Source organism: Erpetoichthys calabaricus, chromosome 3 (assembly GCF_900747795.2).
Source record: "Erpetoichthys calabaricus chromosome 3, fErpCal1.3, whole genome shotgun sequence".
Lineage (NCBI taxonomy): Eukaryota > Metazoa > Chordata > Cladistia > Polypteriformes > Polypteridae > Erpetoichthys > Erpetoichthys calabaricus.
In genome coordinates, this window is record NC_041396.2 from 300993128 (window position 1) to 301015345 (window position 22218).

The 22218-nt window shown below is 46.0% G+C and overlaps 1 protein-coding gene across 2 annotated transcripts; it reads left to right on the forward strand.

The window, feature by feature from the left end:
• Positions 1–1063: 1063 nt before the first annotated feature.
• On the forward strand, positions 1064–5195 carry LOC114649140 (heterogeneous nuclear ribonucleoprotein A1-like). Of its 2 annotated transcripts, none has more exons than XM_028798589.2 (11): positions 1064–1227; positions 2070–2186; positions 2965–3111; positions 3205–3415; positions 3503–3580; positions 3663–3779; positions 3883–3954; positions 4052–4222; positions 4336–4449; positions 4530–4612; positions 4847–5195. In XM_028798589.2, exons 1-10 carry the CDS (start codon positions 1213–1215, stop codon positions 4601–4603), a joined length of 1116 nt encoding a protein of 371 aa, XP_028654422.1. In that variant the 5' UTR covers positions 1064–1212; the 3' UTR covers positions 4604–4612; positions 4847–5195. The 2 variants fall into 2 exon arrangements, with proteins under 2 accessions (XP_028654422.1, XP_028654423.1); XM_028798590.2 differs by having other exon boundaries at positions 3663–3740.
• The last annotated feature ends 17023 nt before the right edge of the window (positions 5196–22218 follow it).

Sequence of the window (22218 nt, forward strand, 5' to 3'; positions counted from 1 at the left end):
TTTTAACTGTAAATATTTTAGTCGTACCGAGTTTTATGTTTATTATTCCACAAAGGCACAAACACAAGCAAAGTGAGCGCCATGGCCTGGATCTCCATGGCTTTGTTTTTTTGGACCAAACAAAGGCCAGTATCTTTTTAACTGTAAATATTTTAGTCGTACCGAGTTTTATGTTTATTATTCCACAAAGGCACAAACACAGGCAAAGTGAGCGCCATGGCCTGGATCTCCATGGCTTTGTTTTTTTGGACCAAACAAAGGCCAATATCGACTGTAAAGTCAATTTAAAAATGATCAAATGTTAAGCCATGGTATAAGTTTTGCATATGAAATCCTGTTTTTTTTTTTTTTTTTGTATTCTTACTTTTTAAACCGTTTGTCAATCTTCCAAGCACGTCTGGCATTTATATCACTATTGTGGCCTTCAGGAGTACAAAAGCAGCAGGTTTCATTTTTTTCAGTCGTACGCACCTAATTGCACATCCTCCGCAACAGGAGATTTCACAAACAATAGTACATTCAACTAGTGTACATATTCAGCATATTTTAGGGACTTCGCAGCTTCACGTTTAAATTAGTCGGTTCCTTGCTTCTAGTAAAAAGACGCCTCGTGATACTAAGGAACGCCGCCATGATTAGGCCTTGGAATTGATAAGGTTAATTTTTAAAGGCCAAGCAGGGCATATACTATTTTAAACTCTTTTATTTTTTTATACATGTTAACACAAATAAATATATATATATATATATATATATATATATATATATATATATATATATATATATTAGACTATTTCAGATTAGCTGTGTTTAAAAAAAGTAATAATAATATGAACATTTTCTCACGCAGTACACGCCGCTGCAACTCCACCCAACGCATTCTCCTCCTCTAACAGTGACGAATATGAAAATGATTGACAGATACTCGATTAGCCTCTTGCTCGTCTTCCTTTGTCGGAGAGGGTGGGGCTTAATGGAAAGGCCATGCACCCATTGGCTATTTCGTGAAAACGTGCCACTGGATTCGCTGAAATGTTTGATCCTTGCCTCCGGTGACGTATGACTTGGCGGGAGGAGTGGTCCAATAGTTTCACTCCATGGGCGGTACCGTGCCGGCCTACCTCGCCTTCCCTTAAAGCTTCGGGCGAACGGTTGGAAAGCCGTGTTCCTCTTTTCTTGGACATCGGGTTTGGACGCAGTGTTAAGCCAAACATGTCAAAATCGGAGGTGAGTTTTTTTTTTTTTTTTGACCTTTTTTAACTTTATTTTTTTGGAAGTGTTTTCGATGTTAATATAACTGAGTTTTTTTGTAAGCGATTTCATTAAGTGCATTGAGACTTAAGTTTTTTTTTTTAAAGAAAAAAAAAAAAACCAAATATCGTATCTTCCATTTCGTAAATTTCATCCCCGAATAGTATGTGCTTGAATCAAAGTGTGGCTTTTGGGCTTCTCATGCGACGGCTTTCGATGTGGTGTGTTTTTTAGGGGGGTTTGGGGTGGCGGCACATGCCGTTTTTATTCTTCGCAGACCCATTTTCTTTGTCCTTGTATAACAAATATGGCGTCTGACTGTAAAGGCCAGAGCGCGTGTGAGGAACACCACAGCCAGATGATGGATGTTGTTGATCCTATTATCTTCTAGAATGCGTATACGAAGATTTTTTTTTTTTTTTTTAATATTTGTCTTAAATTTTTTTTTTATGTAAGTTCATTAATGCACCATTTGTGACCTGATTTTTTTTTTTTTACCACGTGATTTCGGGAGCTACTATATTCTAGAATATTCCATGTCTTCTGAAATGCAGATGGATGCTAAAATTGATTAGCACCCTTTTGTTCCATACCCCACATATAGTGATTTGAGTACATTTTTTCCTCGCCTGTAAAAAAGCAGGCAGACGATCTCGATCTTTATTCTTGTGTCGGGGGGGATGGGATGGGGTCGGATCACGTGGCGTGACCTTCACCATCTGGCCTGTCTTATTCGCCGGCCAGTCCGTCTGTACCGCAGGTCGAATTCTTACGCAATAATTATTTTTTTAAACTTTTTTTTTTTCCTTTTCCTGTAGGCACCCCGCGAGCCCGAGCAACTCCGGAAGCTCTTCATCGGAGGCCTGAGTTTTGAAACTACTGATGAAAGTTTAAGGGCCCACTTTGAAAAATGGGGAACCCTCACAGACTGTGTTGTAAGTATTGTCTTCCAAACCCCATTTTTGTGGCTGCAGTTTTTCTTTTAACTGATTTTCTTAATTGATGGTAGTTTTGTGATGTAAATTTTAGTTTTAATTGACATGCCTATTTAAGACACCCGCCTTGTTTTTCCATGACACATAGCAACAGCTACAAAGCGAGCCAACACATGACTCGCTATCCTGTGTCCATTACATAGTATCTGGTCCCAATTATATTTACAGATACTGTTCAGTTCCTTCTATCTAACCTTACCAAAGTGTGTGCTTTCGACTACATGGGTTTATGCTAGATGGGTTTATTTCAGGTTTCATGCAGCTGTTTGAAGTGCTTTAGGTCTTTAAGTCTTGAATGCACTTCTCCCTCTGAAATTAGAGGAAGTTCTTTTGTAGTGTTGATTTGCTTGCTTAGGTCCACAAAACAGTTTGATGGTGCTCGTATGTGTGAAAAAAATTTTGGGGGAGTGGGAGCACCAACAATCTGTGAAGTTAAATATAAAGGAATCATCTGTGTATTCTGACGAGGAAGGTGATTGGTAGTTTGAGGCCCATGTTAACTGGTTAATTTAACATGCCGTTTTATTTGGCTGATCTTTAATGAAAAGCAGATTGGATGACTTAGGCACCAGTTGATGAAGTTCAACTGAAGAAGCGTCGGGAAAGAAAAGTTGCAGCCTTTGCAGTTCTCATGGCTCAGAGTTGGATAGTGTTGTTTAATATATACAACTTTGTCCCCAAGCCTATAGGTGAAATTCTTTCAATTTTGTTGAAACAGGTAATGCGGGACCCAAACACCAAGCGTTCCAGAGGGTTTGGCTTTGTCACGTACTCTGGTGTAACAGAAGTTGATGCTGCAATGGATGCACGGCCGCACAAAGTTGATGGCAGAGTTGTAGAACCAAAGAGAGCAGTTTCCCGAGAGGTTTGTTTTCTTTTTTTTTTTTTTTTTTTTTTGCTAACCAGTATGTCCTGTTTCTCTCAGACAATGGTAACATATTTTTTTCCTTCTCTGCAGGATTCCACAAGGCCTGGTGCTCATTTGACTGTCAAAAAGATATTTGTTGGTGGTATCAAAGAAGATACAGAGGAGCACCATCTGAGAGACTACTTCGAGCAGTATGGCAAGATTGAAGTAATTGAGATAATGACTGACAGGGGCAGTGGAAAAAAGAGGGGCTTTGCTTTTGTTACCTTTGATGACCATGATTCAGTGGACAAAATAGTCAGTAAGTATTGGGTGTGCTAAACTGTTGGTCTACAAATTGGTCTGTCTGCAAGTTGTATTAAATTTTTTTTCCCCCCGTCTCCCATAGTTCAGAAGTACCACACGGTAAATGGCCATAACTGTGAAGTCCGAAAAGCACTGTCAAAACAGGAAATGGCAAGTTCAGGTAAGTTGTTGGCACTTTTTTTTTTTTTTTTTTTTTCTTCCCCACCTAGTATCCAGTATATTAAACATATAATCCCTTGTAGGGCGAGGAGGTGGCGGCAGTGGAAACTTCAGCCGCGGCGGCGGTAGTGGTGGTGGAGGAGGTGGTGGAGGATTTGGAGGTAATGATTTTGCCCGTGGTGAGAACTTCGGTGGCCGTGGTATGTGGACAAGCACCACACTTATTGAATTTTTAATGTGACCCTTTAACATTGTGTAAAGTTTTTTTTTTTTTTGTGTGTGTGTGTGTGTTTTAAATTGTAGGTGGTTTTGGAGGTGGAAGAGGTGGTGGATATGGTGGAGGTGGTGATGGTGGCTACAATGGCTTCGGAGATGGTGAGTTTCACTTGCAGGGTTTGTGTAAAGTGGGGTGGGTTTGTTTCAACTGACTTGCCTTGAACTTTTTTTTTTTCCCCCCCCAAATTTCTTGCAGGTGGATATGGTGGTGGTGGCGGCGGTGGTCCTGGCTATGGAAGTGGCAATCGTGGTTATGGTGGTCAGGGTTATGGAAACCAGGGAGGTGGATACGGAGGCAGCGGTGGTGGATATGATGGCTATAATAATGGTGGTGGTGGCGGAGGAGGAGGAGGAAACTTTGGAGGAGGTATATATATATATTTTTTAATATGTCCTTCATGCTCAATGTGGGTTTTATTTGTTGTATCTATTTCAGAGCATTATGGTAATCTCATTGTATGTGCCTTTTTAATACTGTAGGAAATTTTGGAAGCAACTACAATGATTTTGGCAACTATAACACTCAGTCCTCTTCAAGTTATGGTCCTATGAAGGGTGGCAACTTTGGAAGGAATTCTGGTGGCCCATATGGAGGTTAGTTTGATGTCCAAGTTTTGTTAAAGGTTTTATACAACAAGCTGGTTTCATTAACTCGTTTTGGTTTTTTTTTTAAGGTGGCTATGGTGGTGGAGGCAGCAGTGGCTCTGGTAGTGGAGGTTATGGTGGCAGTGGTGGGAGAAGGTTTTAAACATGCAAGGTAAAAGTAGTGTAAATACTACCTATTGTAAATGCTAAACCCTAATGAAAATAGTTATCCATAGTTCCAAAGGACTTAAGTAAGCCTGTATAGTTAATGGTGTATTAAGGGTACCTGCTGTTTCATCTTGGAATGTTTGATGGGGGGGGCGGGCCGGGGCATTTGTTTTGTATAGAGGTGTTTTAGTTAAGTTCAGTACCCAGTTTAACAATGTTGTTCCATATTATTCAACAGGAATCAGTACTTAGAGAGGAGCCAGAGAAGTGACAGGGAAGCTGCAGGTTACATCCTAGATCTGCTCAGCCAAGCACAGTCGTGGCAGCCTTAACAGTTGCTACATGAAGAGAGGAAATTGTACTATAAGTGTGTAGCAATCATGTGACTGGGGGAGGGGGGGTTATGATATTCTGTGTTTTTAATACTGTCCATGCAGGATATTTTTGTAGTTGCTATTGTTTCTGTGAAAATGTAAAGCATTCCAATAAGGTTTTATGTAGATTTAATTTTGTTTATAGCACCATTTATGGTGTTTTTACGTGTAACAATGGCAAATCAAGCTGAAATAAACCATCTTCATTTTTAAGTATTGTTCAGTTTTAGTTCTTTAATTTTTCTTTGGAATATTAGTCTTAGTGTGTAGTGGAAGGCTTCCAGTATTGAATTAAACATTGAATGTATTAAAACTGGAGCTGAGAATTTGAATAGATTTGTACAAGACAGGCAAGCAGTGTAGTTCTTTGTGTCCAGCACCTTTTCTGTAAACCTGCAATTTTAAGCTTGCAAGTGGAGTTTGTGAGAACCCCATAAATTTTTATGAAAAATTGCTTTTTTTTTTTACGCATCTACTTGCATCTCTTGTAGAAATCTATTCCCATGTTTAAACTGGGTTTCTCTTTTGGACCAGCAGATGAGATGGGACCAGTTTATATTAATTGGTCTTCGCTGGTGCCAGTTTTCTGTCCTTTTGTAGAAACCCTGTCCCGTTTTTTAAGGGCTTTTGTAATACTGGACCATTATGGCTCCTTCAAGTTTTGCATGTCATTTTAAGCTTGTTTGTAAAGTAGTTGCAGCTACAACTTTCTGAAAACATGGTTTTGCCAATAGCAACTTGAGTGTTTTATGGGTAGCAACCCAGCAGCTGACGTCCCAGATTTTTCCAAGTGGAATTTCTTAAAGCTGCTGCACCAGAAACCACTGAACTGTTATTTTTGAATACTGCTCGTCATTAGCCCTCTTGCACAGGAAGGCTATAGAAGGCTTAGAGTTGCAACAAAGAGGTGTGCACGGAAGAGGCTAGCATATGCAGTAACTCAGGCTAGCACATGGAGCCAGCTGAGGGAGAGAAGTAGCACAAGTCGACGGAAGGAACCAGTGAAGCAGGGGACAGTCTTGAGTACAGAACCTTGCGCTAATCAGACTAGCGGTCAGGAGCTTCGAATGAGGGTATTTTAATACCATTCTGCTAGGTAAGAAGAGTTTACATTTTTATTTACCCCAACAGTTACAATTTCTTAAAGAATCGTTTGTTCTCCAGCTTAATCTTGTGTTCATATTCAGTGTGCTCACTGTAATGCAGTAAACCAGTATTTTGGAGCAAGTTTAATGCATGTATTTTTTTAATGGGTTCTCGGCACATCTAGATTGGCTTTGGTGCCTAAAGAGCATTTGCTTTTGTGTCTTAATCTTATTTGTACAGCATGTTTTAAGTAGTTTTAATATGAAATACTGAGTTTGTTTTGCTTTTTGCAGGTGAGGATTGCCCTGATGAGCCAATGTCCGTTTTGAGGTCCTATAGCGGAGACCAGTTGGATGTCCTACTGGGGGGCATGTAAAAGTACGTAATGCCATAACTTGAAGTTTCTTTACGTAAAGACCTGTAGACACCTTGGATAAATGTTATAGTTGAGTAAAATGTTAGGACCTGGGGAATATTTTTTTTTTTTTTTTTTTTTAGTTTAAATGAAAAGGGTTGGCCTGATTGATGTTTTTATGGTTGGATGGTATTGTCACATTTCCGGTTTGTTATAATATAGAAATGCAATTAAATGTGGCTTTTTTTTTTTTTTCTCCCCTCTCTAGGTGAGATCACTTGGAGGATATAACGTATATATTTTTTTACAATTTTATTTTTTTAATAAAGCTTTTTAAACTCAAGTCAAGGTGTTTGTGTTGTTTTTTTTTTTTATTAGGTGGTGGGAATTGAGTTATAACCATAGCCTTGAATGCTTTTTGTGATTTTTAGGGCTTTCAACTTGATGCTGCTCACTAATTTACTTGTGGATCCAAGTACTCCAGTGTGACTGAATTTCAAGAGACCTGTGTTGTGTGATCGAATGCACTTTCATCTTTGCATTTGTATGTTAACATCCAGAGCATTTAAGGGTGTGCTTTTGAATTAACTCGAACCAGGAGTTTAGAAGTGCTCGGCTCCAGTAATTTATTAAATAGTATGAATTGATAACTTTTTATTCTTTTTGAATTGCAACACTGAATAGATGTAAATAGCATTGTGCTGTTTCTTGAGCTGCTGAACCAATTGGTTTTGTACCTTAACTGTGGCATCTAGCAGCATCAATGTCTAACACAGGAGCAAGTCTTTGTAAAGAGAGAATCGTCCACTCTAGTAATGTGGCATTGGTTCAGGGCTGACAGCTTGCACCACCTCGGACAGCATTGGCAATTTGCCATCCTCAGTTTTGTTAATTGCACAATTACCATTGTGTTTTGGTGGCTTTTTTCTGCGTGTCAGGTTGGGAAGCATGCACTGATAGTTTGCACAGAATGAAATGACTTGGGGCTCCTGGTTGGCAATAACACAACCACCACCCCACCCCCCAAGGGCAGACATGTACTCCAATCCCTCCTTCCAGAAATGACCCTTTGTCTGCTGTAACCAGATCCAGCTCCTCGACAATGAAGATCCTGCAAGCCAGGTCACCCTCTTGGATGAATCATGGTGCTGTAACTGACCCTTATTCACAATGTAGGTCATGAGTCTCATTTGGGACTTCATGAGCAACAGTCACACCAGTGGTACCCATAGATTCTGTGAAGAGACAGTGTTGGAGTACAGTCTTCATCTGTGGTCACTAGATAGCGTCCATGGCTCACAAACTTGGAGCACCAGGACACTAAAGATTCAGACATTTTGCAGATGTAACGAGAGCAACACACCCCTTTTAAATTGACTTCATAACCTTGCATGCTCTCCCATCCATCCATTGTCTCCCGCTTATCCGAGGTTGGGTCGCGGGGGCAGCAGCTTGAGCAGAGATGCCCAGACTTCCCTCTCCCCGGCCACTTCTAGCTCTTCCGGGAGAATCCCAAGGCGTTCCCAGGCCAGTCGAGAGACATAGTCCCTCCAACGTGTCCTGGGTCTTCCCCGGGGCCTCCTCCCGGTTAGATGTGCCCGGAACACCTCACCAGGGAGGCGTCCAGGAGGCACCCTGATCAGATGCCCGAGCAACCTTATCTCCTCGATGCGGATGACTGAGCTTCTCACCCTATCTTTAAGGGAGAGCCCAGACACCCTGTGGAGGAAACTCATTTCAGCCGCTTGTATTCGCAATCTCGTTCTTTCGGTCACTACCCATAGCTCATGACCATAGGTGAGGGTAGGAACATAGATCGACCGGTAAATTGAGAGCTTCGCATTGCGGCTCAGCTCCTTTTTCACCACAACAACCCGATGCAACGCCCGCATTACTGCGGATGCCGCACCGATCCGCCTGTCGATCTCGCGCTCCATTCTTCCCTCACTTGTGAACAAGACCCCGAGATACTTGAACTCCTCCACTTGGGGCAGGATCTCGCTACCAACCCTAAGAGGGCACTCCACCCTTTTCCGGCTGAGGACCATGGTCTCGGATTTGGAGGTGCTGATTCTCGTTCCAGCCGCTTCACACTCGGCTGCGAACCAATCCGGAGAGAGCTGAAGATCACGGCCTCATGAAGCAAACAGGACAACATCATCTGCAAAAAGCAGTGACCCAATCCCGAGTCCACCAAACCGGACCCCCTCAACGCCCTGGCTGCGCCTAGAAATTCTGTCCATAAAAGTTATGAACAGAATCGGTGACAAAGGGCAGCCCTGGCGGAGTCCAACCCTCACTGGAAACGGGTTCGACTTACTGCCGGCAATGCGGACCAGGCTCTGGCAACGATCGTACAGGGACCGAACAGCCCTTATCAGGGGGTCTGGTACCCCATACTCCCGGAGTACCCCCCACAGAATTCCCCAAGGGACACGGTCGAACGCCTTTTCCAAGTCCACAAAACACATGTAGACTGGTTGGGCAAACTCCCATGCACCCTCCAGGACCCTGCTAAGGGTGTAGAGCTGGTCCACTACCAGGACGAAAACCACACTGTTCCTCCTGAACCCGAGGCTCGACTATCCGACGGACCCTCCTCTCCAGGACCCCCGAATAGACTTTTCCAGGGAGGCTGAGGAGTGTGATTCCTCTGTAGTTGGAACACATCCTCTGGTCCCCTTTCTTAAAGAGGGGGACCACCACCCCGGTCTGCCAATCCAGAGGCACTGTCCCTGATATCCATGCGATGTTGCAGAGGCGTGTCAACCAAGACAGTCCTACAACATCCAGAGCCTTGAGGAACTCCGGGCGTATCTCATCCACCCCCGGGGCCCTGCCACCAAGGAGTTTTTTGACCACCTTGGTGACCTCAGTCCCAGAGATGGGGGAGCCCACATCTGAGTCCCCAGGCTCTGCTTTCTCATTGGAAGGCATGTTAATGGGATTGAGGAGGTCTTCGAAGTTCTCCCCCCACCGACCCACAACGTCCCGAGTCGAGGTCAGCAGCGCACCATCCCCACCATATACAGTGTTGACACTGCACTGCTTCCCCTTCCTGAGACGCCGGATGGTGGACCAGAATCTCCTCGAAGCCGTCCAAAAGTCGTTCTCCATGGCCTCCCCAAACTCCTCCCACGCCCGAGTTTTTGCCTCAGCAACCACCGAAGCCGCATTCCGCTTGGCCTGCCGGTACCTATCAGCTGCCTCCAGAGTCCCACAGGACAAAAGGGACCGGTAGGACTCCTTCTTCAGCTTGACGGCATCCTTCACCGCCGGTGTCCACCAACGGGTTCGGGGATTGCCGCCACGACAGGCACCGACCACCTTACGGCCACAGCTCCGGTCAGCTGCCTCAACAATAGAGGCACGGAACATGGCCCATTCGGACTCAATGTCCCCCACCTCCCTCGGGATGTGGTCGAAGTTCTGCCGGAGGTGGGAGTTGAAGCTACTTCTGACAGGGGGCTCTGCCAGACGTTCCCAGCAGACCCTCACAACACGTTTGGGCCTACCATGCCTGACCGGCATCCTCCCCCACCATCGGAGCCAACTCACCACCAGGTGGTGATCAGTTGACAGCTCCGCCCCTCTCTTCACCCGAGTGTCCAAGACATGTGGCCGCAAGTCCGACGACACGACCTCAAAGTCGATCATCGAACTGAGACCTAGGGTGTCCTGGTGCCAAGTGCACATATGAACACCCCTATGCTTGAACATGGTGTTCGTTATGGACAATCCGTGACGAGCACAGAAGTCCAATAACAAAACACCGCTCGGGTTCAGATCGGGGGGCCATTCCTCCCAATCACGCCCTTCCAGGTCTCACTGTCATTGCCCACGTGAGCATTGAAGTCTCCCAGCAGTACGAGGGAGTCCCCAGAAGGTATGCCCTCTAGCACCCCCTCCAGGGACTCCAAAAAGGGTGGGTACTCTGAACTGCTGTACGGTGCATACGCACAAACAACAGTTAGGACCCGTTCCCCCACCCAAAGGCGAAGGGAGGCTACCCTCTCGTCCACCGGGGTAAACCCCAATGTACAGGCTCCAAGTCGGGGGGCAATAAGTATACCCACACCCGCTCGGCGCCTCTCACCAGGGGCAACTCCAGAGTGGTAGAGAGTCCAGCCCCTCTCAAGGAGATTGGTTCCAGAGTCCAAGCTGTGCGTCGAGGTGAGCCCGACTATATCTAGCCGGAACCTCTCAACTTCGCGCACAAGCTCAGGCTCCTTCCCCTTCAGAGAGGTGACATTCCACGTCCCAAGAGCCAGCTTCTGTAGCCGAGGATCGGACCGCCAAGGTCCCCGCCTTCGGCCACCACCCAACTCACACTGCACCCAACCTCCTTGGCCCCTCCCATAGGTGGTGAGCCCATGGGAAGGGGGACCCACGTTGCCTCTTCAGGCTGTGCCCGGCCGAGCCCCATGGGTGCAGGCCCGGCCACCAGGCGCTCGCCATCGAGCCCCACCTCCAGGCCTGGCTCCAGAGTGGGGCCCCGGTGACCCGCGTCCGGGCGAGGGAAAACGCCGTCCAAAATTGTTTTCCATCATAGGAGGTTTGTTTAACCGCTCTTTGTCTCATCCCTCACCTAGGACCAGTTTGCCTTGGGTGGCCCTACCAGGGGCATAAGGCCCTGGACAACAGAGCTCCTAGGATCATTGGGACACGCAAACCCCTCCACCACGATAAGGTGGCGGTTAAAGGAGGGGTCTCCCATCTCCTGATTTCATAGTCGCAGGGGCTATGGTGGCATGGCAGTAGTGCTGCTCTCTCGGTAAGGGAGCCCCCAGGTGTACGTTCAGTGTTGAACTTATGGCAGGTGTGATGAGGCTCCAAAATGTTGAATGTATGAATGTGTATTGTGGTGGTTTAACTGGGTTTATGAGCTGGTGGTCGGAAATGCAAATACAGAATTCAATGGATGTTGTTCTGATGGAGAGAGTACTCCTGCAGTAAAGAAAACCTTATCTGATGTACCAAACTCCCAGTTCCTAGCCTTTTTTTTTTTCCCCTGCATAACCAATCACCACACAAATGTTTTTGTGAAAGTAAAACTAGCTATAAACTTGGAACGTGGAGTGTTTGGAACTTTGAAAAATCTTCGTTATACATGTTTTAATTATGCCATCTGTTCAGGTTTGCTCCCATGCCAGAAAACATTGCACAAGACGAAGAATTCCTGAGTGGGGAGCCAGCCCATCACCACCAGTACACTTCTATGCTCTTCAGGCATCCTCACATTTTCAAAGATTACATTATACAGTCTGGTTAAAAACTCCACTGCCATCTCCCATAAACACCTCCATGCTTCCACAGGTATGTCCTCTGGACCAACAGCCTTTCCATTCTGTTGGGGGTGCACTGGATGAAGTGATGGACAGAGAGTGGTGATTGGAGTGAATTTCAATGGAGATGTTGGTGAAGGGAACAGAGGTGATAAGTAGGTATGGTGAGAGGAATGAAGAAGGTCAGAGGATAGTGGATTTTGCCAAAAGGATGGACATGGCTGTGTTGAATACGTATTTTAAGAAGAGGGTGGGACATTGGGTGACATACAAGAGTGGAGGAAGATGCACACAGGTAGAAGATATCCTATGCAGAAGTGTCAATCTGAAGGAGATTGAAGACTGCAATGTGGTGGCAGGAGAAAGTGTATTTAAGCAGCATAGGATGGTGGTCTGCAGGATGACCTTGGAGATCAAGAAGAGGAAGAGAGTGAGGGCAGAGCCAAGGATCAAATGGTGGAAGTTGAAAAAGGAAGACTACCAGGTTGAGTTCAGGGAGGAGGTAAGTTGAGGTTTATAAGACCACTGATGAAGTCTGGAGCTGTGATACGGGTAGAAATGAGTGTTGAGATGGACGTGTGGAGTTTAAAAGGACAAAATCAGAAATGAGACAATCAGAGGTGCAACAAAAGTGGGAGAGAAATCTAAGAGAGGACAGGAAAGGAAGCTGACGAGGAGAGCCGATGAATAGGAGGGCATGACATCCATATGACCTAGAAGTATTTCTATCGGGCATTGGCCCTGGCACCAGAAGTGCTCCCGGGTCCTCAATAAAAGGGGATGCCCTCCCTTATGCAGGTGAGTCAGAGCTAAGAAGATGTGGAGGAACACTCACCTGAAGGGGGGCAGCGTGTGGTGAGAAGAGAGTGTTGTGTGTTTGTGTTTGTCCTGCTGTGACGCTATTATAGTTAATAAAAAAAAAATCCTTTATTTGAACCCGGGACTGGTTTGGGGCCCGCTGACACCCCTGGTTCCATTACAGTCTTTCTGTGATGATGATCTGACAACATGAAGGCATCGAGTCCAAGAGGACACATTTTCTTTAATATTTTAAGCAAGATTACAATTTTATTTCAGTCGTTCACAGGTACAAAATAATAAAATGAAACCGAAGCCAGTTTGGGCCCCCAACGTGCTCAGACTTTAGAGAGACCCCCTTTATCGAGCTTTTTGTCGCCAGCTAAGACTCTTCCAGGTCTCACTTGGGGTCTTTCCACCCATTCGTCCTTCCAAAAGGCTCCTAATTACTTGCCTGCACTGCGCTCTCTCTTTTGAGACCTCCACTGATTTTCGGTGGGGGGTATGTGAGGGTCATGGCAAACCTGTCACCCTGCGCCTCTGGAGGTATCCCACTGTAGATTGTGAGGTGAGTTTCAGCTCCTTATCTCGTCCTCTTTTTTTTTAGCTGCTTCTTCTATTCAGACGGCGTGACGTTTGCTGCTCGCTCTTTGACTCCATTCCCCCCTCGGCCACCAACGTGCCAGTGGCTGCCACACTAGCCCAAATCGGTCCACTGCCATGTTTAATACTCAGAGACATGGTCTTCTCCCGCACTTCGGCCCCCCCTTTTTCTCCAAAGACACCTTTGTAGGTGGTGGCCATGAAGTTCTATCGTGACCTCATCAGGCCACAGGACTCGTTTCCCGAATGCGTCAGACATATTTTGATGTTCAGGTGGTGAGGTCACAGGAAAGGTTTTCACCTGCTGACTCTACCATGGAGGTCCTATGTGTTGAGGTGTCACCGCACAGTCGAACAGTGGACCACCATTCCAGGGTAGGCTAAATCTTCCTGAAGGTCCTTTGCCATCAAACGTTGGTTTTTATTTGCTTTTCTAGCAATCTAGAGAACTGTTGGTCTTCCAGACCCCAAATCGACTTGGTGGCAGAGAATTAAATGGGTCACATAACTTTACAGATTGTCCTACCCTCCTCGCCCAAACCCTTATCTTAACCCCTCTTTCCTTCCTGCTTCTATTCCTAATCTTAAGGAGTCCTTTCCTCTTTCAACCCTTACCCTAATTTTCCTCCATCCCTAATATTTATCCATCCATTATCCAACTCGCTATATCCTAACTACAGGGTCATGGGGGTGTGCTGGAGCCAACACAGGGCGCAAGGCAGGAAACAAACCCCGGGCAGGGCGCCAGACTACCACAGGGCACACACACACCCACACACCAAGCACACACTAGGGCCAATTTAGAATCGCCAATCCACCTAACCTGCATGTCTTTGGACTGTGGGAGGAAACCAGTGGCGGCTGCTAGCTTTTGAAACAGGGGAAGCTCATATTAGGCCTTCATCATAAAATTCATTATGTTATTTGTACGTAAATTCTGCCCTCCGTTCCTTTTGCAGAAAATGGTCTGTGACCCTGTCGTACCAATTGGCCGTCTTTTCCAGGGAATTAACCAGTTTCCTTTCAATGCCCAGGAGAGCAAGGTTGCTCAAATGATCTTGGCCCATCGTGTTGCTGGTGTATGAACTGACCTGTTTTAAACAGGAGAAGCTCCTCTCTACACCTGCTGATGTAGCGCCAATTGTTGCCACTAACGACAACAGCTTGTATAGCTGAGGCATTGCACTATCCAACTCCATGTCTTTAAAAAACACCAAGAAATCACACAGCTTACCCCTGCACCCCTGTAAGTCATGATCTGAATATAGTACTTGAAGTTCAGATCTCAGTCTCCCTGAGTCAAAGAAATGGCCATAACTTTTCAGCACACTCTCAAATGCTGTCAATCAAAAAAGGGGTTCCGCCCTTTAAACAGCTCCTCCAATCATCATGCAGCAGCCCAGCGTCCTGGCCCGCCCACTGCTCCATTCACTCCCAGAGAAGCTGAGCTTCCCTGGAAGTGACGATTTTGGTGCATTTATCCAATTAGCGTCCAGCTTTTCTGCAGTGAAAAAAGCTCCTCTGTGCCTGCCCATATGAAGCTGGGCTTCAGGAGGGTTTAACGCGCTGTGCTGCACGGAAATGTATGACAAGAAAATCGCGTCAAACAATCTACAATAAATACCTGATTCTGAACGAGCTAGTCATGAAGTTGAACGCGTTCTAGCGCACTTTTATTAAAACCAATATAAATACGACAGTGCATATATGAGCATTTATTTTCTGACAAAGCAGAGGAAGCGGAGCTTCCCTTGTAGTCTTCGAGCAGTCGCCACTGGAGGAAACCAACACAGACACGGGGAGAACATGCAAGCTCCACGCAGGGAGGACCCGGGAAGCGAACCACAGGTCTCCTAACTGCGAGGCAGCAGTGCTACCCACTGCGCCACCGTGCTGCCCCCACCATAATCCTCTTTAACAAACCCCTGTGTGCGTCCAGTGTCCGTGTGTGCGACACTTCAAAGGCCGCCTGACGCGTCACACAAGACAGAGAGGGCGGGACCAATAAAATATCGCGCGGCCGATCCAATCGGATTTCGGTAAATGAGGTAAGACCTAAAAAATAATGCACGAAAAATCCAATCGGGTACTGAGACGCGGAGACCAGCTTCCCTAAAGAGGTGGGATTAGTGTTTATTGTTGTGCAAGTGTTCACTCTGAGGATGTCAGATTTGCGATTAACAAACTTGGCCCGGTAAAGTGTCAAATGTCAGTCGTTGAAGGGCTTTTCCTAAATATACGAATTTTCATGATATTACAATAGGATGACTTTTAAAAGTAGATTTATTTTCGCGCACATAAAATCCGTTGCTGGGGAGACGTTACACATAAAATAATCAGCTGCACGCCAGCACAGATTAAAATACTTGCTGGAGAGACGTACTACTGTGACAGAAAATTAAAGGCACACAATACAGCGACGCATATTACAGCCACATACAAGCCAGTATTACTGTAACAGATAATAGACGGTCCCTTGCCATTTAATACAGAGTCTATATTATAGACTGTTCCTACTAATGTTTATGCACTACTGTTCTAGCGCCCATTATTGTAACGGGCTTAATGTCTAGTATTTAATAAAAATATAACCTTAAGACACTCACTTGGATCCCCAAGGTTAATAATTGTTCCTTGAGGTCTAATCTTTTAACCCTGGTGCCCCCCCCCCCCCCCACCCCACCCCCTTTTTTAAATATTTATTTATTAATTAGTACCTGGATTAAGACTTTATAAAGTATTTTTAATGCTCTCTGTTTGTACTTTTATGTACCCTGTGGTAAGCCAGACCCCCAGTACACAGCAGACATGACACCAAATGTCCAAAGCGCACACGTTTATTAGTCCGTCAGTCAGTCATTTTCCAACCCGTTATATCCTGTCATGGGGGTCTGCTGGAGACAATCCCAGTCAACACAGGGCGCAAGGCAGGGCACACACACCAAGCACACAATTTAGGATCACCAGTGCACCTAACCTGCATGTCTTTGGACTGTGGGAGAAAACCCACGCAGACACGGGGAGAATATGGTCTCCGTACTGTGCCACCGTGCCGCCCATCACGTTTATTACAGTCTTCAATATTACACGGCACCTCACAATGCCCTAATCAACCAACTCAATCCCTTCAGTCTCTCTGTACTTCTGCCGCCTTTACTCCTCTCCTCCCAAGCTCCATCTTCTTCCTCCCGACTCGTCTGCCTCTTTAATAACAACCCGGGATGTGCTCCAGGTGCTCTGTTATGATCTTCCGGCGGCACTTCCTGGTGTGGCGGAAGTGCCACATGAGCACCCGGAAGCACTCTGGGTGTCCCTGGAATTCCTTCCAGCAGTGTTACCAAGTGTGGCAGAAGTGCTGCCATCCAGGGCTTCACAATCCTTCTTGGGGGCCCCCAAAACAAATTGTCCGAGTGAGCAATTGTCATATATACTTAAATATACTACAGCATTATTTGTCCCAATCAGGCCTGGCCTTAGGCATAGGCGAAGTAGGCGACCGCCTAGGGCCCCGTCGTCTGGGGGGCCCCGGATCGACTCCTTGGTCTAATTTTCACGCATTTCACAGAGCTTCCAGGGGGGCTCTGCCCCCCTCACGGGGCCCCTGGACCCCCCTTTCACCTAGGGCCCCATAATACCTAAGACCGGGCCTGCCCACAGGGTTGAGCTTCCAAGCTCTGATCCCCGTGGAACCCCACGCAGACCAGGGTGGCTGCCCTCTCGTGGTCCAAGGGAGGTATGGTCTCTCTCCCGGTCCTTCCAGGTGTCCCGGCTGGGCATAACCCCTAGTCGTCCGCCACAACCACAATTTTACAAGTAGGAGTGTCAAGCTACAGTACATGATCAGAGATCTGATTATGAAAGTTTTATTAATAACTAGGGGGCTCCGCCCAGTGGTGTAGCGTAGTGGGGCGGCAGGGGTGGCCCGCCCCGGGCAGCACTTTTAGGGGGCGGCAAAATTTCACAATAAATAATAATAATATCTTGTAAAAATTTGAACCATACCTAAATAAGGGGACAGCGGAATTTTCCTCCGCCCCGGGCGGCAGACACCCACGCTACGCTACTGGCTCTGCCCCCTGCTTGCTGCGCTCGCCAACCCCCAGGCGGGTGCTACACGCTAGTCACTCGTGAATGTGGAAGCGGATGTACAATTTAAACAGATTGTTATTTTCATGGGAATTGTTACATATGCATAATAGAAGTAACTATTTTACATTACAGCGAGTAATTAACCATAGTAAAAAAATAGTAAAATGTAATAAATTGAAAGGAAATTATGTTTCATGTTGCGTTAGACGTATTTGTTGCGTTACTTGTTTTCATTCTCTTTGGCTGTGAAATTAATACGCAAATACTTTTTAAACTTTTACTGTAAAACCTCAGTAAAAACAATTTTTTGAATTAAATTTTTGTCAGTATTACATTGAATTTGATTCCGTGTTTGGACTCACATCGTGACAACGCAACGTATAACTGGCCGTGAGTGAATATCATTTCTTTGTCTCTAATAAATAAACCGACTTTTTTGAATGTTTGTTCCTGTGATTTGTTAATTGTCATAACAAAAGCTATTCTCATAACTGTAAACGTTTTAATTCGACTGGCATATCAAGATCTCCTTTGGTGTCTAATGTTAGATGTACTACATTACCTTTCTTGTCACCTGTTTAAAATTTACGTGTCATAATTGTTCAACCAATTTTGAATACAAGTGATCTTGTCCCATTGCATAGCCCATCGCTCGCTAAATTACGCAATTACATTATGACACATCCTTCTTTCTACAGTAATTCGGCCGGTGGCAGACCGCATGGTGTTAACGGTTGTAGATATTCTTCGTGATATTGTAAGTTGATGTTTTCATCTTCCGCACCATCGCTGCCAACTGCTTCAGCAGAGTCTATTGATACGCATTTAACCAATTTGCCGTGTAACCGATCGACAATTAATTCATTTCACTTTCTTGTTTCTCGGTGCTAGGATTCCCCGTGTACTCATTTTTTCTGTTGATAACCCTTTGTGATGACATTCTTCAATAAGATTTGGACCTACAGAGCATCCGGAAAGTATTCACAGCGCATCACTTTTTCCACATTTTGTTATGTCACAGCCTTATTCCAAAATAGATTAAATTCATTTTTTTCCTCAGAATTCTACACACAACACCCCATAATGACAACGTGAAAAAAGTTTACTTGAGGTTTTTGCAAATTTATTAAAAATAAAAACATTGAGAAATCCCATGTACATAAGTATTCACAGCCTTTGCCGTGAAGCTCCAAATTGAGCTCAGGTGCATCCTGTTTCCCCTGATCATCCTTGAGATGTTTCTGCAGCTTCATTGGAGTCCACCTGTGGTAAATTCAGTTGACTGGACCTGTTTTGGAAAGGCACACACCTGTCTATATGAGGTCCCACAGTTGACAGTTCATGTCAGAGCACAAACCAAGCATGAAGTCAAAGGAATTGTCTGTAGACCTCTGAGACAGGATTGTCTCGAGGCACAAATCTGGGGAAGGTTACAGACAACTTTCTGCTGCTTTGAAGGTCCCAATGAGCACAGTGGCCTCCATCATCTGTAAGTGGAAGAAGTTCGAAACCACCAGGACTCTTCCTAGAGCTGGCCGGCCATCTAAACTGAGCGATCAGGGAAGAAGGGCCTTAGTCAGGGAGGTGACCAAGAACCCGATGGTCACTCTGTCAGAGCTCCAGAGGTCCTCTGTGGAGAGAGGAGAACCTTCCAGAAGGACAACCATCTCTGCAGCAATCCACCAATCAGGCCTGTATGGTAGAGTGGCCAGATGGAAGCCACTCCTTAGTAAAAGGCACATGGCAGCCCGTTTGGAGTTTGCCAAAAGGCACCTGAAGGACTCTCAGACCATGAGAAAGAAAATTCTCTGGTCTGATGAGACAAAGATTGAACTCTTTGATGTGAATGCCAGGCGTCACGTTTGGAGGAAACCAGGCACCGCTCATCACCAGGCCAATACCATCCCTACAGTGAAGCATGGTGGTGGCAGCATCATGCTGTGGGACTGGGAGACTAGTCAGGATAAAGGGAAAGATGACTGCAGCAATGTACAGAGACATCCTGGATGAAAACCTGCTCCAGAGCGCTCTTGACCTCAGACTGGGGCGACGGTTCATCTTTCAGCAGGACAACGACCCTAAGCACACAGCCAAGATATCAAAGGAGTGGCTTCAGGACAACTCTGTGAATGTCCTTGAGTGGCCCAGCCAGAGCCCAGACGTGAATCTGATTGAACATCTCTGGAGAGATCTTAAAATGGCTGTGCACCAACGCTTCCCATCCAACCTGATGGAGCTTGAGAGGTGCTGCAAAGAGGAATGGGCGAAACTGGCCAAGGATAGGTGTGCCAAGCTTGTGGCATCATATTCAACAAGACTTGAGGCTGGAATTGCTGCCAAAGGTGCACAACAAAGTATTGAGCAAAGGCTGTGAATACTTATGGACATGGGATTTCTCAGTTTTTTTATTTTTAATAAATTTGCAAAAACCTCAAGTAAACTTTTTTCACGTTGTCATTATGGGGTGTTGTGTGCAGAATTCTGAGGAAAAAAATGAATTTAATCCATTTTGGAATAAGGCTGTAACATAACAAAATGTGGAAAAAGTGATGCGCTGTGAATACTTTCTGGAGGCACTGTAAGTCATCTTCTTTTATTGGGAACCTAAAGTGAGGAAAATGTAAAAATTTATAAGAGCTGGGAGTGGAGGAACTGAGTCTGACAAAAGCATTCACACCATTGAGAGGTGAGAATACCGCGGGCGAGGGCCGTGAACCGGAAATTGTGGAGAGGAGGGTGGGACTTGAGAAAATCTCATGGCAACAGTCTCATCTCAAGATTTTCCTTAAAGAGTGTCACATACATGCAATTAGGGGACAGTCAGTGGCTCTATTGTCCGTGAAACTACAAGAAATGGGGATCCGGATCATGGCAGTAATGCTTTTCTCTCCTTTTCATCTACTGAATAAAAAGTCCGGACCTCAACGTGTATACAGATCTCCACCGCATTTCCGCACCTCGAAGAAAATGCTCCGTTCCAGCCCAGGGAATCACCTCACTTCCGGTCCCGTCCTGATGACTTCTGTTCCGTCCGTCCCTCCACGCCTGACGTCATCTGCAGCTCTTCGTCACTTCCGTTAATTTCATTTGTCCCCCTATAAAAAGCCTCCTGACCCCTGAGTTTTTTGTCAAATGTGTCGAACATTTTGTTGCAACCCTTGACCTTATTGCTGATTACTGGAACCAACAACCAGTATACGGGGAGGCCCCCCAACCCTTAATCTGTCTCATTTGCTTTACTTATCACAAGAGATATTATTTTATGAAAGATATAATTTAACAGGACGGCACGGTGGCGCAGTGGGTAGAGCTGCTGCCTCGCAGTAAGTAGACCTGTGGTTCGCTTCCTTGGTCCTCCCTGCGTGGAGTTTGCATGTTCTCCCCGTGTCTGCGTGGGTTTCCTCCCACAGTCCAAAGACATGCAGGTTAGGTGCATTGGTGATCCTAAATTGTCCCTAATGTGTGTGCTTGGTGTGTGTGCCCTGCGGTGGGCTGGCGCCCTGCCCGGGGTTTGTTTCCTGCCATGCGCCCAGTGTTGGCTGGGATTGGCTCCAGCAGATCCCCGTGACCCTGCAGTTAGGATATAGCGGGTTGGATAATGGATGGATAAATATTAGGGTTGGAGGAAAATTAGGGTAAGGGTTGAAAGAGGAAATGACTTCTTAAGATTAGGAATAGAAGCAGGAAGGAAAGAGGGGTTAAGATAAGGGTTTGGGCGAGGAGGGTAGGACAATCTGTAAAGTTATGTGACCCATTTAATTCTCTGCCATCAAGTCGATTTAGGGTCTGGAAGACCAACAGTTCTCTGGATTGCTAGAAAAGCAAATAAAACCAACGTTTGATGGCAAAGGACCTTCAGGAAGATTTAGCTGACCAATTGTGTGCTTGGTGTGTGTGTGTGTGCCCTGCAGTGGGCTGGCGCCCTGCCCGGGGTTTGTTTCCTGCCTTGCACCCTGTGTTGGCTGGGATTGGCTCCAGCAGACCCCCGTGACCCTGTAGTTAGGATATAGCGGGTTGGATAATGGATGGATGGATAATTTAATAGATTCTCAATCATTTTATTGTAAAGCATCATTCCATAATTTTTTACTGGTATTTATAGTGCATATTTAGAATATTATAGGAATGGTGATGATAGGCTTTGGGTGTCAGTTATTGAAATAAGAATTTATACAGGAGTCCGTGTACCAGTGCTTTGCCCCCCCCTTTTTAGGTGGGCCTTATCTCTTCCAGACCTCCTCATTTCCTGTGAGCTGCCATTTCTTAATAACAGTACAGACTGAGGACGTGGCCACCTGACAACGCTATGCTGTCTTCATGCCGCCTCCTCCTTGGCCGGACAGCTGCTTAGAGGAGCCTGTTTTCCTCTAGGAGGTGCTAGCTCCCTGGAAAAATGTTCGTTTTGTAATTGCGGCATCTTAAGTAATCTGAAACTGTATAGGTAATAATATTAAAAGGCGATACCCATCCCTTAGTGATACGGCAGTAAGAAATCCATCCATCCATCCATTGTCTCCCGCTTATCCGAGGTCGGGTCGCGGGGGCAGCAGCTTGAGCAGAGATGCCCAGACTTCCCTCTCCCCGGGCCACTTCTTCTAGCTCTTCCGGGAGAATCCCGAGGCGTTCCCAGGCCAGTCGAGAGACATAGTCCCTCCAACGTGTCCTGGGTCTTCCCCGGGGCCTCCTCCCGGTTAGACGTGCCCGTTACACCTCACCAGGGAGGCGTCCAGGAGGCATCCTGATCAGATGCCCGAGCCACCTCATCTGACTCCTCTCGATGCAGAGGAGCAGCAGCTCTACTCTGAGCCCCTCCCGGATGACTGAGCTTCTCACCCTATCTTTAAGGAGAGCCCAGACACCCTGCGGAGGAAACTCATTTCAGCCGCTTGTATTCGTGATCTCGTTCTTTTGGTCACTACCCATAGCTCGTGACTATAGATGAGGGTAGGAACATAGATCGACTGGTAAATTGAGAGCTTTGCCTTACGGCTCAGCTCCTTTTTCACCACGACAGACCGAT

Coding starts and splice junctions, on each gene's coding strand:
- LOC114649140 (XM_028798589.2), top strand. Junction 4,223..4,335: donor AGGAGGAAACTTTGGAGGAG/GTATATATATAT, acceptor TTAATACTGTAG/GAAATTTTGGAAGCAACTAC. Junction 4,450..4,529: donor TTCTGGTGGCCCATATGGAG/GTTAGTTTGATG, acceptor TTTTTTTTTAAG/GTGGCTATGGTGGTGGAGGC.